The 16,524-nt window shown below is 42.9% G+C and overlaps 1 protein-coding gene across 1 annotated transcript in view; it reads left to right on the top strand.

Annotated features, from left to right (window-relative positions):
- The first annotated feature begins 361 nt into the window (after positions 1-361).
- SLC7A10 (solute carrier family 7 member 10) overlaps positions 362-16,524 on the top strand; it is a 41,622-nt gene continuing 25,459 nt past the window's right edge. The window contains exon 1 of the mRNA XM_086620683.1: positions 362-473. Coding sequence (XP_086476809.1) covers positions 377-473 — 97 coding nt within the window. The 5' untranslated portion in view covers positions 362-376. The remainder of the gene's footprint in view (positions 474-16,524) is intronic.

The raw sequence follows: 16,524 nt of genomic DNA, 5'->3' as shown, positions 1-16,524 counted from the left end.
CGAGCCATTTGCCGCTCGGCACTCGCCAAACTGCGATAACTTTGGCGTTACCGCGGCCGTTTCGCCCCGCTCCTCGGAAGACGCTTCTGCAGGTTTCTCAGAGGCGGCTGTCGCGCCCGGCACACGCACCTCGTGCGACCCACAGCCCTCCCCGGGCGCTGTCGCCCTCCGAGGAACTCGGGGTGGGGGGACCGGGGACCCCCCGCCCGCTCCCCGCAGGTGCCTCGCCTCAGGGAGGCGGCGACAGCCCCCGCACCTTCCCGCCGCCGCCGCGCGCCCCCCACGGCAGACACTGCCTCCCCCCCCCCCCCGCAAAAAGGCGGGGGGCGGCGCATGCGCGTGGCGGCTGCAGCGGGGCAGAGCGGCGCGGGCAGCGATGGCCGGCGGGCAGCAGCGCGGCGCGCCCGGCGGCCCCGAGCGGGTGGCGCTGAAGAAGGAGATCGGGCTGGTCAGCGCCTGTGCCATCATCATCGGTAAGGGCCCGCGCCGCCGCCCGGGACCCCTGCGGGGCAGCGCGTCCCGCCGCTCCGCGCCCGGGGGCAGCGCTGCAGCCCGTCCCGCTCGGCTGAGCCCCGCGCTGGGGCGGCAGCTCGGAGCCGATCGGCGCGGCGAGCGGCGGCACCCGCGGGCAGGTGTACCGGGGCGCCGGCTCCCCACCGGTTACCGGTACGAGGAGGGTTACCGGGCGATGTTACACGGGACGGTGCTTCTCAGCCGGCGGTGAGCTGGGTGGAGGGAGAGAGCGGCAGTCGGGACGGCGTTTCGGTACCGCCTGTAGCGCGCGGTCCTTCTTGCGGTACCAACAAAACATGAGTACAGCCCCCCTCTACCCTGGTCGTTCGGCTGACCACAAAATCGTGAGATTTCCTAAAGCGTTTTCCCAAAGGAAGCTGTTAAGGCTTATGCAGCTCTTATTTCTAAGGCTAATGCAGCTCTTATTTCTAAGGCTAAACCAAAAGTTGCTTCTTTTATTTGAGATTGAGATTCTTCAGAAACGAAGGTGGCAGCTCGGGCTTTCGGAAAGCCGCCAGAGATTCCAGGACCCGCAGAGCCGTGCGGGAGTTGGCAGCGCTGCGCTCTCCCGCTGCCGCGCCCGCGGAGCCGCCGCCCGTCAGCGCCTTCTCCGACGAACCTCCTGGTTTGCGTCTCGGAGCTGGCAGCCGGCGGGGCTGAGCCTGCTTCTCACGCTTCTCCCGTGACGGAGTCTAAACGGAGAAATCGGGGCAGGCGGCGCGCAGCACCTTCCCTCGGCCTGCTCATCACCGCGGCGTTTGGGCTGGAGAAGTGGGAGCGAGCCTGGGGAAGTCTCCCAGGCGAATACACCCAGCCTCTACGAAGGCAGTGAGCCTCACCACCCCGTGGCACGACTTGCAGTGACAGTCGGGGCAAGGTCCATAGCAGCACGGAGAGATGGTGATGGGCACCACTGGACCTGCCTTGTCTGTGGGAATATGCTGTGCAGTAGCAGAATCGTCTGGGACACTCTGTTGTGTCTGTGAGAATGATGTCCCCAGACTTGAGGAAGAGGACTTTACTGCACACTTCTATAGGTTATCATAGTATCCTACTGCAATTTTATACTCTTAGCCCTCTACACCTTTATGCCCTGTATATAGGTGGATAAGGTCTTGCAAAAAAACAGAAAAAAAAAACACCACCAAATTTTAGTGCCATTGAACGGGATCTTGCATCGTAGGTGAGGCTATTGTATGAAAGGCAAATATTTCATTCCATTCCCATAGAGAAATACTAAAATCTAATGGGCAGCTATAATTGCAGTTTGTGGGAAGATGTGTTTTAGGTATATAGACGTACTTTTACATTGAATCCCTCGGCATATTTAAGGGGGGGAATCTAGTTCTGGATCTCAGTGGAGCACAGTGGCCTTGTGTAAGAGTCGGGTACTTGGGGTATTCAGGAAGGCACAGTGCTGTGCACTGAGTAACCTGCAAGTAAGGCTCTTCCAGCGTTAGGTATTGCCTGAGTTACTGCTGGCCATAGGGAAAATTTATGACATCTATATCATTTGTTAGTCCAGCTATTAGGTAATTGTATCTCAAGACTGCCACCGTGCTCTTTCAGATCTTTTCCCAGTCAACCTTTCATCAACCTGACTCATTCGCAACACATTGCAAGGAGAATACATATATAACTCTTGTACAAAACAAATCTTGTGAACAGCCTCTCGTCTAATCAAAGACGTTTGAGTAGGAAAAATATTGACATTTATGATAAATTCTAGTACTGTCAAGTGGTTTAAGTATTAGAGAAGGTTATCTGCATTGCCAAATAAAGCCTGAAAATTCTGCTGCAAATTCCCCCATATTTTGATAAAAGAAGTTTGAAAAACTTGGGATCCTATTTTTGTGTTTGGTTTGTTTGTGTGCAGGTGTGTGAAATTACGTTATGTATCACGATGTCTTCAGTAACAAAGTAATACACAGTAAGAGTGTAGTATGGCTTTGTAGATGTCACTACATTAAACATTAAAACCTATAATTAGAGGACACTGTAAATTATACCAAATCAGCTTGCAAGCCATTATTGGAGTTCAATAAGACTCTTTCAGCAAAAAAATAAACTACTTGATCTGAATCAGTATTAGGCAACCAGTTGGGTCACAAATTTTCTGTATGATAAAATTTACCATAGGGGAAGACTTCTTTCCAAATGATCAAATATGGGGGGAAAAAATGGGTGCAGTCGGTGTCATAGCTTTTTGAACTGACGATACACCAGGACTCATGTTGGCCATCATCATGGATTTCCTATTTTTAAGTGAAGGAGAGAAAACCTTTTACCTTCAAAGGCTTAGACATCAAACTCTGATGTGTCCCATGGCAAAGTCATATTGCTTGAGAACACCAAGAAAAAAGAAATCACCTTTGAGAACATCTCTTCCTTCTCTGCATGGAGCTAAAAGAAGTTTATGCTCTATTTTTCTTTAAATGTTCTTGCAGGTTATCTCTATTCAAATAGTGTAAAAAAGTGCTGCAGATACGGAAAACGTAAGAGGATATTTTTACATTATCAAATAGAAGTTTGATGCTGGGATCTGCCAGCATTACACCAAATGTTCTGTTTGGTGTACTGCTCTACAATTCTAATCAGCTGCAGGACGGATAGAGAGAATTATGATCTTCTAGTAATTAGTAACAGGAAGAGGAAACATGAGGAAGTATTTGGAAAATACTGTAAATATGAGCCTATAAATATGTCATTAATAAGCTGCGGTTGCCTTCTATACACTAATTCTGCTTGTTTAAAATAAAGCATTATATGATTTGCAGTTGGAGGGAGGAAAAAAATCAGATTGTTTTTCTGGGTGCTCCCTAGCACAATGAAATGAGGTGAAAGAGAAGGCTTGGAGGTGGGAGCACCGTTATCTGGAACATTTGAGCGTATTCCAGTAATGTCAGGGTCTCTCAATATTTCATAGTCCATTAGGACCCCATGAAATTTCACAGTTGCATCTGAGGAAATAAAAGCTACCTCTAGATGCAGGTACATCACTCCATCCAGCTTAAACGTTACAGGCTTCTGGCTGTTAGAGCTAAGGGGGTGCTCAGCCTGCCCCGTGAATGTGGGACGTGCTGGTTCGGGGAACAGTGACTCTGTTACAGGAGGGCAGAGCAGCCCTCATCCTGCCAGCTGCCCTGCACCTCCCATACCCTGTGCTAATTCCCTGCAAAACAGGTGTTCCTTTTCAGTCTTCTTTCCATGTTTTGAATTATAGGACAATTTTTCTTACTACCTTTACAACTGAGATATTTGTCAACATAATACATTGCTATGCCATCTTAATACACTCACAAAACTCATCCTTTCAAATTTTTATCCTCTATAGAGGTTTGAAAAGCTGTGCTGTAAGAAATACCAGTTCATCTAACAGAAAATATTCAGAAAAAACAGCAGAACAAAGAACATCAATTAGGAATGTAGTATACCTGTCCTATATTCACCCCATAGGACAGTCTCCTGATTTCTCCCAGTAGCCTGGCTTTTTCACAACACAGAAGACTATCCTTCATTACTTCATTATTTGTATTTTTTAATTTGCATACAAACAAGCCTAATTAGAGAAGAAAGCTGTTTCCAAAGGTTGTTTCATGTTGAGGCAGAAGACAGCTCTTTGGTCTGTGCTAATGTAAATGCAGGTACTAAATACAAAAACTTTTGGTTTAATGCTAAAAAGAGACTGATACTCAATGACTGTAAAACTGAACACAGCATTTAGAAGTAGTAACAAATCTTTCTGGCAATTCTTCTCTGCCACAGAATTTTGGAAAGTGTCTGAGACTTCCTGTAAGAGTACCCAAACCACTCTGTCTCAAACATGGTTATGTACAGTGAAAACAAATCTCTCATGGGCTCCAACTATTAATAGTCTTCTAGTGTACTCAATTACACTGCAAATCAAGCTTGCCAACACTCAGATGAAGTGATACAGCTTAAAAACTAGTAACATGCGTGCTTTATTATCTACTAGATAATAATTTACAGATACTATGTAATTGCTTGAAAACCAAATTATCATTTATTTAGCAGACACAGAAATCTATGTCATATTTAATTCAACATTTATTTTATGTACTTTCTACATAGCTGGCTTTATATCTCATTTGTAGAGCTATATGTGTGATCAAGATTTTTGCACATGTATCTTTTCTATGAACAGAGGCATGAGCTATACAGAGAAACTTATTCAGTGCCTCCAATGAGGGTTTTGCCTGTGTAGATGAAAAACTAAGTAAGAAGCTCCATGACTTGGCTCTGTGTAGTTTCGACCACATTCCACTGTTCTTTAGGAAAGTACAAGAATTAGAAACAGCAGCCTGATTAACGTCTGACACCAGCCTGGTTCTTTTGGTCTGAATAAGAAACTTCACCTTTCTTACATTAGAAATGTACATTTAATTGTATACAGAAATTGCACGTATAAGACATTTAACAGAGATGTTTGACTGCTTAATACAAATGAAGTAGCTTTATATAAAAGTTAAACGTCTCTTAAAACATTTGTGTATGTGGCTTGTAAAACTGCATTAAAGTAGCCACAGGGTCATACTCACATTAAGGTGAAGTCTGTTGTATACACGTGAATGATTTTATGATAGACTGTATAAGACCCATTGGAAGACCTACAAATTGAGCCACAATAAAATATGTCAGCTAAAATTAAATACATCTCCTTATTTTGCTGAGCACAGGTGGTCAAGTTATCTGCATCAGCTGACTTAGCATTGCTTAAAAAAAGGCTTGCAGGGCTTATTCTACTCACTCTCAAGCTTGGTATAAGATCCCTTATAAATGGGTTCCCAATTCAGGTCCAATGATAATATCAAAACCATGTTCAGCTGACCAGTGAGTGATATGTTCTGTTATTGCTACTTCTGGAAGTAGCTTTCTGGAATTTATCTGTCCACATTGCCCAGAAGAAAAGAGCACACACTCACTTTCTTCCATAGCTGATGTCAGTCAGCCACCTTATGGATGGTCTCAGGGGAATGCATACAAGCTGAAAAGCCCCGTTATGTTGAAGATGCTTCCTTATGTCAGAGTTGTCATAGTATGTAGTACAAATTACTGTCCGCATCACGATAACCCATCAAGGGAATGACTAGATAAGTTTCCTGGGTTGTCATTATATCTGTCTGCCTGGTATTTACTAACAATTGGATATGCGTCTACAGGCAAGTTTTCATTTACATAAATATCACTTCCAAGGGCAGTGCTCCAAGATAACACCGAGTTCAGAAATATAATTGCACTGGATGTGATTTTTCCTCCTTGCCATTAACAGAAGACTGTTTTCCAGCCTTCCTGCACATCAGTGCTCTCTCTCCTTACCACTATGTCTCTTGCTGTTCTAACATGCCCTAAATCCCACAGACACTCTTTATAGACAGAAACCTAGTACAGGATTCAGCAAGCTGCTAGCTTAACACTGGGGAAGAACACATGGAACTGGGGATAGCCTTCCTACTCACCTTTCTCGTAACATAGAAGAACTTAAGTGGAAATGGATAGGTATTAATGCCAGCTGCTTGATGAACCCTCTCCAACCATGTTTCATATGCCACTGTTGATTAAGGAGACTGCTTATTGGTCCTCAAATCAACTGGTACCCATCAGATCCATCTCTTTTTCAAGTAACGTATCAAATCATTAGGAGATCATTATTAGTCAGGCCCAATGGACTTCACTGGAGTAGTACCCAAGTTACAGGACTGCAGCAAAAAGTAAGTTACATGCGAAAGAAGAAAAACACCCACATCCCGATGTGATTTCTTCTGATTTCTAATCCTACCCAGGGAAAATGGTGGTGTTGCAACAAAAACCTTCTCCCTCTCTGAATCTGTGCGAGAGCATTTCACTTTTATAGCTAGCTGAAGTTTCAGGACACGCTTTTGTTCACTGACTTGTGAGAGTAATACAGATTACTTCAGTGGGTCTCTCTCTCAAAAAAAAAGTAGTGTTTCTAAAAGGAAGGATTCACCCTTATCTCTGTTACACACCTTGCTAACTAATATTTTGAGCATTCAGTTCCACATGGCACTTGCTGACATAACACACCAAGTATTTACGCATACATGACTGTTGGGGGTTTTTTTCCAGGACAGTAGTTCAGGATCTAGGTCTGGACTGTAGAGAAATGTAATTCAACATCTTGTCCTTTTATAAATGCAAATTTTGGTTAAATAAAGGCAGCAGTCAATATTTGTTCAAGATAAATGTCTCATCTTCCTTACTAGCGGGAAACCACAAAGATGCTTTTGAGGCACTGATGAAGGGTTTTTTCCATACAGTCCAGAGTCTTAGGCTCGGATTCAAAACTACAGAAAATTACATGTCCTGGTTCCACAGGTACATCAAAGCTGATAGGTCTCTGTAATTTGGTGTGATAGCCAGTACGAAAAAGAGGTGCATACTACTGAGAAAGATCAGACCTTGCATTCTGAAAGAAACCTAGGGATGGCCATCCAAAATGCATCATGCGAGTTCATTTATGATGTGATATGTTTTAGGGGTGATACTGTGTTCTCATGTTATTTGAGGCTGTTCCAACCTGGAGGTATCCATCAGAATTGTTTGGGGTAGCCTTTCACCTGAGTTTAGGGAGCTGAAAACAAGGTGCAGTTTCACTTGCAAGTAAAAACCATGGCAAAGTTCAAATTAAGCTTGGTAAAAATCCAGGGAGATCCTGCAGCTTCTCTGGGCTAGCGGCTTACGTCTGAGATGGAATTTACAGAAGGAGGCAAAAAGGAGCTCTAATTAGAAATTCCTGGCATTAAAAAAAAATAAAAAGGAAAAAAAAAAAGAAAAAGAAAAAAGCTTTATCTTTATATTTTTATTAATTGAGTCTTTCTGGACATACAAAACGGGTTTATCCACAGATGTGCCTTTCTGCTGTAGTCTGTACCCAGGAGGACTCAACATGCGAAGTCTCTCATGTACAATACAAAGAACAAGAGCCAAAACAACAAAAAAAAAGTGAAAAATGTTGACATGAATAAATGCTTCCTATATGATCTTTAGGAACAGCAGAAGGACATAATGAAGATCTTTTGAAAAAAAAAAAAAAAACCTTGATCTGTACTTTATAAAGTCAGTGATACTCAAACAAAACTTGCAACATTTGTAACACAATTCTGTTTCCAGGTTATTGACTGTCAGGCATTCATTGACCCGTGGTTTCGGTTTGGAAGGTTTTAGTTTGGGTGGATTTTGCTAGTTTTTGTTTTTCCCTTCTTACCTTCTAAAAAAGTAGAAAATTCTGATTGGGGTGCAATGACTCAGAGGGCTGAAGCAATGGGCTTTCTGCAGTGTCTGTCAGTAGTTTAGATACGCTGCAACAGAAACTACTCTTCTTCCTTGATGGATGAAGAAACCAAAGGTAGCATCCTTTGGTAGTGTCTTACTCCTGATCTGGCAGTACAGTGCCTGCTTTCAGCAGTGCCATAAATCTCCACTCGTGTTCCCTTTTCCTGTGCCTCGCAGCTCATTTCCTTCTAGCATAATGTAGCCTTTTCTGTTGAGAAAGTCTGTTCTGCTTTGGCAGGCTTACAACGAGCACAAACGGTTTGGTAGAGGTTTAGCTTTTTTGTGTTTGGAGCTTTTTGTGTGCCAAACTCTTCCTTTCAAGACCCTGTTTTTTGTTGGGCTGCAGAGGGAGTTTCTACTAGCTGCCACACTTTTTTGTCATCTTGATTGCAGCATGATAAAATGAGAAGGCATTTGTCAGTACCGAAGTGCCCCAAATATAAAACATCCTAACAGTGTTGTTTTTTCTGCTGGTCCTGAAAAACCCAGAATTCTCCCAAAGAGTTCTTTAGCAGATGTTCCACAGCAAAGAGCAGAGAGCCAGCAATCCAGCATGGGCTGAGCATCTCAGCATCCTAATTCCTTTTTAAATGCCTGTATCCCTCTCTGCATAGTGAGAAAGCATAGAGAATATGCAAGCCCTGTTCTCCTGTAGAGAAAAGCTGTATGTAATGGTAAATACATTTCTTCACATGCCAACCTCACAAAATCTCTTTATGTAGTATTAGTTTATTTTCCGGATGTGTTCTTCTGGCACTGGCCTCTGCAAATCAAGGCTGAAAAGCAAGATTAGAGGAATGATTGTCTACAAATTGTTCCCATCTTCAGGAACTTGTAGATTCTGTTTGTCTGATTTCAGGGTACTGAATGGCTCAGTCTAGTGTTAGGGTAAGCCGATTAAATTCTTGCTCCTGGACATGGTTCATCATCTCTTTCAGACAATAGAGACAAATTCCACTGGATCTCAGAGAAAGAAAGGTAGAAAGGAGTATACTGGTGATGTTTAAGCCTGGGGAATTTCTGTATCATTGAATAATGGAATAACCCCCATGGCTGAACTGCTCTTATTCATTTAACTCTTTCTTTAGAGTAGTACCCAAACATATGTAAAAACAAAACCTTTCTGCATCTGAAATTTAAGTTGAAATTTTTTATCTAATCCTTAAATACTGTTTTAATCACACTTCAAACATGTGGCTTCAAGATCAATAGCATAAAACATAGCATTAAAAATCAGTAAGACTTCAGAACAGTTACTTCTGACTCTAAGAAATAGGTCAGTGATCTGGATGAGTGGCAGTTTTTCTGCTGTTAAAAAACAATAGCTCTTTCATCAGTTACATCAATAATGTAGATCAGGCCAAACATCTTAATATAATATACCACAAAAATTACATTTGAACAATATAACAACCTTATTTAGAGTCACAAAAGCCAGGAAAAATCAATTTAAGGAAGGATCTAATTCTATTGAATACACTGGGTCAGAGAACTAAATCCACAATATAATGTGATCTGTGACAATGAATGTCACAAGGCTGCCCGTCACAAAACCTCTGGTTCACCTGTGGCGCTGGATAACTCACAAACATGTTAATTGTGCTACATTAACTCTGGGTCAGATAATCACACAGAGATGAGCAGTCAGACTAGAAAAAGTTGCTCTCTAAGTATAGAAGTGCATTCAGACAGTGGAGGACAAAGTTGAGCTCTGAATACTGAAACAACTTCTCTATAACTTAAGCAGTTTTGCAAAAAGGTCATTGCACTTGAATACATGTTCATGAATGACATAATAAGCTACAGGTGTGACAAGAAAAAGCATCATTAGTTGGCTAGTCTCTTGCAGTTCCTAAGTGTCTTTCATCTTTTTGCTGTTACGTTGTGCAACCAGCATGAGACAAGGAGAAAAAACTATTAGCACGTCATATATGATGGGTTTTCAATAGTCTAATATTGTGCTGTGAGATTGCTCCTGCTTGAGCCCCATGAGGAAGCTTGATTAATCCAGAAGAGTATTCCTTGCCTCCCTGCCAACCCATGCCTTGGGAAGGATCAATATGTGCCTCTCTATAAACCTGAAGATAATAACTGCCAAGGAATATGAGGACTTACAGCTTTAAGCTGTGTGCTTTTATATCATAAAAATTCATCCTTTTGTACAAAACACCCAAGGGATCAGTTTTTCTTAGGGAGTTGCAAGGAATGGACCAAGAAGAATGAAAATGATGGGTTGAGTTCCTTCTCTGGATTATTTCAAAATTCTTTAGCAGCTCTCCTGAGAGGTTAACAGAACAGGGTTTGCACGCTTGTTTTCAGGGAGGTCATCTCAAACTACATTTCATTTCCATTTCCCCATGACTTTTTTTTTTTTCTCTATCCAGATTTTGTCCTGTTTTGATAGCAAACTTTTCTTTCGTAGTTGGGGTTTCAGGTCTCGTTTTATCACTAATTTAAAACAATGCAGACAGTTCTGATGTTCATGAAAGGCAGGTGAAACCATTTCAGAAACAGCATTCTAGGACTCCATAAACACAAAAGTTTCTTCATTTCTGATACCCTTAAATGCAGTCCGAAAACTTGAAAAGCCACACACTTTGGAACCATAAATAATCAGCTCTTTTTGTAAGTGTCTTGAAAATAGTAATAGCATTAGTTAGTACAAGAGAACAGAAAGTATCCAAGCTTGTTAAGCTTCCAAACACTGTACTTAGACTCAAGTAAATTAAAAAATAGCTGAATCAATGTATCAAAGAATAAGGGAAAGTAGTATTTGATTCTGGGTGGTGTCCTTACATGCCTAGCCTTCAGCTTGGAAGGGATTTCTATTTGTATGATAGAATTAAAATATTTGTAATTTAAAAAAAAAAAGCTGACAAACTACTTTTTTGTACTACTGCTAGTAGATCTTGTAGCAATAAAGCCGTTTCTTATGGTAAACTCTGCCAGAGACCAGTAGGACACAACGTCTACATGTTTGTTGGTTGTGGACATGGCCGGTTCCCTAGCAACACATTAAGATTTAAGCAGACTATTACAAAAGGTACCCAAATCCCACATATTACAAGTGCGTACAGAAGGAATAGCTCCCCTTTGCGCACTCAGGCTCCTGACGATGATTAAAGACCCTTTTCTTAAAAGATCCCAAGTCCCTCAAATCTTACTGAAGTCAAGGAGGACTTCACCACCTCATAGGATCAGGCCCTAAATTAAATTAAAGCAGCTAGGTACGAAGCACATTAATCCTTTATTACTTACATAGCTGAGCAAGGCTGGCAGTTGTTCTACAGTGAAGTTGGGTGAGAATGGACCGTACTGTGTTCAGGTTGCACAGCACAGCTGAGAGCGATGGCAATAAGTGTAATCTGTTCTCATTAATTAAAGTCACAGGGGGCCAGTCTTGTACGCTCCTTTTACCACAAATCTAATAATGAAAATACTTGTCATTGACCAAACATGGTGAGGATACAGGAGATGACCCAGCATCCCGGCTGCCCTTCGCAGCAGGTAGGGATCATCCTCTTGATTTCAGAGGCAGTCGAAGTGCGCACAAAGGCCAAGAGGAGCAAATTCATTTCCAGCCACCAACTCACAGGACGTCCCTGAGGGCAGGTCTCTGAATACACCATCTATTGAATCCCTACATTTCTCTTTGTGGTCTTCTGAAATAGTCTGAAGACTTCTCAGCTGAGATTTAGCTGCTCAAAGAACTGAGAAACCCCCAAACCAGTGTCAAAACTTCTGTAAAGTGAGATTTAGAAAGAACTTACTTCAAGCAGAGGTCTATTGCTTTAGGAAAGAAGAAAAACAAGACAAATCAAACATGTCTGATCTGTGACGGAATTAGACCAGAAACAGGGTCCTATACATTGCAATGGCAGGGGCGTTCAGGTCTGTGTTCATCTGTTTCTTGCAGGATTAGCTAATTTAATTCCATGTTTCTGTGTACTCAGAACATTCTGTAAACAAGTTTTTCCAGCCAGGAGGAAGGAATGACATCTTTTTGATGAAATTTTTATACAGCTGGTCAACTGCTAGGACAAACCTGATATATATAAAGACATCAGTGAGAAACATGAAGTCTACTAATTCTGAAGATACTTAATTTCAAGAGATAGTTGTGGTATTTGCTAATACAGGATTCATATGCACAAAGTAAAATTATATTGCTAGCTCTTAAGATCATATTACAACAAGTCTGGCATTTTCCTTAAATTCCCAGATCACAGGTATTTTAAGAACTTCAAGAAAAAAGCTGCCATTTCTTTTGGAAATTAAGAAGTTTCTAGTTCTTGTCAGTAAAATTACCCGAATGTATTCTTTAAAAATAAATAAAAGATTTAAAAATAAAGTCAAGATACAAGTCAGCACCAATTTCTAAATATGCCAGGACACAACTCAGCACTGAAAGTGAGGCCGGTAGAAGTGTATACTAACCTGTTAAGTATTTGCAAGTCTCATTTAAACTCAGGTTGAGCTAGTTACCAAAGTGCACTTAAAATTAAGTGCAAGCTTTAAATTAAATATCATTGTGCAATAGTTGTGCCCACTCCAGGAAGCCTAAATACCACTTTTTTGCTTTTAAATTCCACCTCAGTTCATTGACCATAGTGAAACATAAGCCTATCTTTGTATTCTTTGCTAAAACAGAGACAAAGCCATTTAAGATGTAATGATACCGTGCTGATAGAGGTAAACTAATTACACCAGAATTTGCTAACACAAATTTACAAACAGAAGAATGTAAACTTGAGAGCGGGAATGATTTCCAATCAAGGAGCTGTGAAACATGCAAGAACAGCAAACTTTGCCAAAGAGCTCATGTCTCATATACATCTGTGTCCAAAATAAGGTTTGTGTAAGATCCCAGGCAAGGACAGTAGAGCTTATAGGAGATTCTTAAGCAATCTTTCTTCCCAAAAATGTAACCTGAGCTGTAACACAAGTTGGTGTATTTGGATGGCTTGTTACTGCTGTTTTCATATTGCTTTGTTTTAGATATATACTGCCTGGAGTTTCAATTCAGGAAGGCACTTTCAACATTTAACCCCTTTACTGTTCAGGACAATATTGAAGACTAAGCTTTAACTTAAAAGTTTAACATACTTAAATTCCCACTATACCCCTTCAGAGATTAAGGATCAAGTGGTGCCCAGTTTAGAGATGCTCTTCTAAGGGATCCCAAGTTATAATGTCATGGGTTTGCAGAGCAACTTAAGCATGGTCCAAAAATCCACCAGCTGGCCTGAGTCTCTGCGCACTTTTGCAGAGCTCATCTCTGTGGGGTCAGGGTAGAAGGCATAAAACCCAATTATTTAAGAGAAAATCCGAGGCAAGGGTGGGAATTAAGTTTTGCCTTATTTACAGTTGAGCATATCAGTTCAAAGTGTGTCCTTTCTCCAAACTTGCTCATTCCCGTTAATGTTGCCCCATGAGTCCTGCTGTGTCCCTGTGCTGCTGTGTAGCCCTGGGGCAAACATGGCTCACGTATGGGTTCTTGGTAGCCACAGCCAAGGGCTGAAAGGGCACCAATGCATGTAAACAAAGTTTTTAATTCTTGAGGAGGAACATTTTGCCCACCAAAAAGCTGCAGAGCGATGCTGTGCGAGGTAAGCAGGGAGGTGCCGCAGTGGCTGCAGAGCAGGGTGGGGGTCAGAGAGACAGTGCCAGCTTCCAGGCTGGTTCCCTCCACTAGAGCCTCAACTCATCTAACAAAAAAGATCCTTCTGTGCACTTATATTAGTGTACTGTGGAACTCTTGAAATTGCATACTGCCTTTTTTTTTCCATCTTTCTAATTAGGCAAATGATGATACTTCTATGAGGACTGACAGCTTTCAGGAATGGAGAGGAAGAGGCTTTCCCACTGGACAGCAGTTGCTGATAAATTTTCCAAACTGTTTGAGTAATCCGTTTACCGTGCTCAGTCACAGTGAACAAAAATAGAGTTAGAGGAAGAAAAAAAAAAAGAAAAAATAAAAAAAACCTAGAACATTTTCCATGAAACAAATTATGCTTCAAAGATGGTGTGAGGGTTCCTGCCATTGGCATGAGTGGGCCTGAAAAGTCTGGGCTGGCAAAAAGCTCTGTCCGTAACACTGTCCTTGTCTGACCCGCAGCACTCCTTGACACAGCTGAACTCTTTGGATGTTATTAAAGTTAATTTGGTGAGCTTTACAGCAGCGTTTTGTAATTGCTTTTCTTCTTGATAAATACTGAAAATCATTGCAAGTGCAGAGGGCACCATGAGAGCCGTCCCAGAGGCACAGCTGTTGCTTGCGGGATTTCTCCGCAAAAGGAAAATGCCTCCTAGTCCCTAGGAGAAGGCTTTTCCCAATGTTTCTGCCTTATCGTTGCAGTGTATAGAGGAGGGCATAGGAGGCTGAGGTTTGCTCTCCATGGTAATGAAATGCAGCCCACGTATCCCAACACTGGCAAGAGAAGAGGAGAACAAGTCAGAAGTTAAGGAAGTAGAGAAATCAGACCAAGTACAAGAGTCAGAACAGAGGAGCAGGAAATAAAGCAGTGGACTGTGTGCCTGAAAAGAGTAGACAGAGCCTGCAGCGGGTGAAAGGATTAGCAGAATAAAGAGAGTTTCAATTTAGAACAACAAAAATCCTATCATACAGGCTTTAACTTCTCCTTTGATATAAACACGTTGCAGCAGCGTTACTCAAATAAAACGGAATAAAGCCGTGCGCTAGCAGACGTCTGTCTTCTCCTTTATTGTTTCACATGCTCCTAAGAGGCCTGATCCCAGCATCTCCTGGTCATTTATGTACCTTAGGTCTGTCCTCTGCACACATCATCTAAATGTTTGGTCTCCAGCACAGGGAGTCATTACGCAGGTGGGAACCAGCACTGACTGATGGGGACAACCATGTCTCCTTCCAGGTGCTCAGCAGGGCCCTGCGGTTTTGAACACGCAGATTTGTAAATCAATCTGTCGTACCCTGTGCGTGCCCACCTGCATACTCGGGAGAGCATGGTGCTTGCACACCAGAGAATGGGATCAGAGTTTCCAGTGCTGGTTTTGGTTAAAGGAGCATTTGCATTCGACTCTAAGTACTACAGTGATAATATCCCACATCATATCTTTTACAGGGAGGTCTTTGCAGTGCAGGTATGCCCTTCCTACAAGTACAGTTGGCACCTGCTGGTGTAAGCTCCTTTGAACGAACGCTATTCAAGCAGCAGATTATTTTGTGATGATCATGTTACCAAAACAGTGGCTTAACAGCTTTCTTGATGAAGTTTGGCTTGGTTAGCCGCCTTCTGCAGAAGAAAAGCATTTGACGAGTTATTACCAAAGTTTACAAAAAGAGGATAAAAGACCATCCTCTTTCAGAAAGGTAAAAATTTGAAACTGCCACATTTTCTGGTTTTAAGCTTTTGGGTACCTGGGCAGAGGTTGAGCTGCTAATGGTCTGAGCATGGTCAGCCTCCTACAGTAAGCAGGAGTCTTCAGCTGAACAGCAAAGTACTGCAGTCCCAATAACGCACCTTGCAGGTCTTGCAAGTACCGCTTTCCTCTGAGGCTGCTTTGCCCTACTGGTGGAAAGCAATTCCGAACTAACAGTTCTTATTAAGCAGTCTGGACACCTTAAGCCAGAGCCAAATGCACAGCTTACAACTTTTAAAGAACTATTCAAGTGGCCCCAGGTACATTAAGGGTCCTGGGAAGCCTGAGGTTAGTGGTTCTCACTGATTGCTCTTCTCTAGATCGTGAATTTTTCATCTAATTGCAACACAGGTGCCTAGCGCACCCCCAGCATCACCCACCACAACACAGCCGTCACGTACCAGTAGCATCCACTGGGCAGTTCTGCTCATCTTCGCAATGTAATCACTCTTAAAACATCAAAGAGAAGAAAGGAGAGGTTCCTCTCTCTCCAGGGGAGGATACAGGCCCTCCTCGTGCAAACAGGGGTGATTACAGTACCACCGGGGAAAACAGCAAACCAAAAAGGTGACCGCCGCAGAAACGCTCCCTAAAGCTCAGGTTAGGAGTGGTATTCCATCCACGCCAAATAAGAGCCGCCTTCCAGCCCCTGACATTTCCCAGCTGCTCCACGGCGCCTCTTCCCTGCCGTTTGTGAGCTCGGTCCAGCGGCGGGGACGGGGAGCGGGACGGGCCCCGGCCTGTCTGTGCGCGGGCCAGGGCGATGCCCGGCACGGCCTGCAGAGGGCAGCAGTGCCTGCGCGCGGCAGCGGGGCGGGGGCCGCGCAGGGCGGGGCCGCGCAGGGCGGGGCCGCGCACCGCTGCACCCCGGTTTCTGGAAAAGAGGGAAGGCGTGGGAACACCAACCGTGTTTCTCCGGGGTTTTACATCCACTGGATGATTTCTGTTTGTTGTGCTTAAGCGAAGCAGTTTTGCAGGAAACTGAGCCTGGGTCAGTAAATGCTCTAGTCTGTAAAAGGCAACACTATAAATTGCAAGCATCCTGGTGAGGATCCCGCAGCTCGTTTTAATATACAGCTATTGCATTTAAATATATAAATATTAAAATGATTGACAAATCTCCATAGTGTCTTATGCAATAGAAAAATCTACCCCTAGGACTACAACTGGCTCCCTAAGACAGCATCAGTTATTAGTGAAATTATACCCAAAAATTTACTTTGCTTTACTTGCTTTTATGTTCTAACCACGCCCTCATTGTTAGAAAAATCTGGTTCTTTAGATCCTTGTGGACTACAC

The sequence above is a fragment of the Tauraco erythrolophus genome, chromosome 15 (assembly GCF_009769465.1).
Source record: "Tauraco erythrolophus isolate bTauEry1 chromosome 15, bTauEry1.pri, whole genome shotgun sequence".
NCBI lineage: Eukaryota > Metazoa > Chordata > Aves > Musophagiformes > Musophagidae > Tauraco > Tauraco erythrolophus.
The sequence above is the reverse complement of the archived record's forward strand: the minus strand, read 5'-3'. Positions and strand labels throughout refer to the sequence as shown.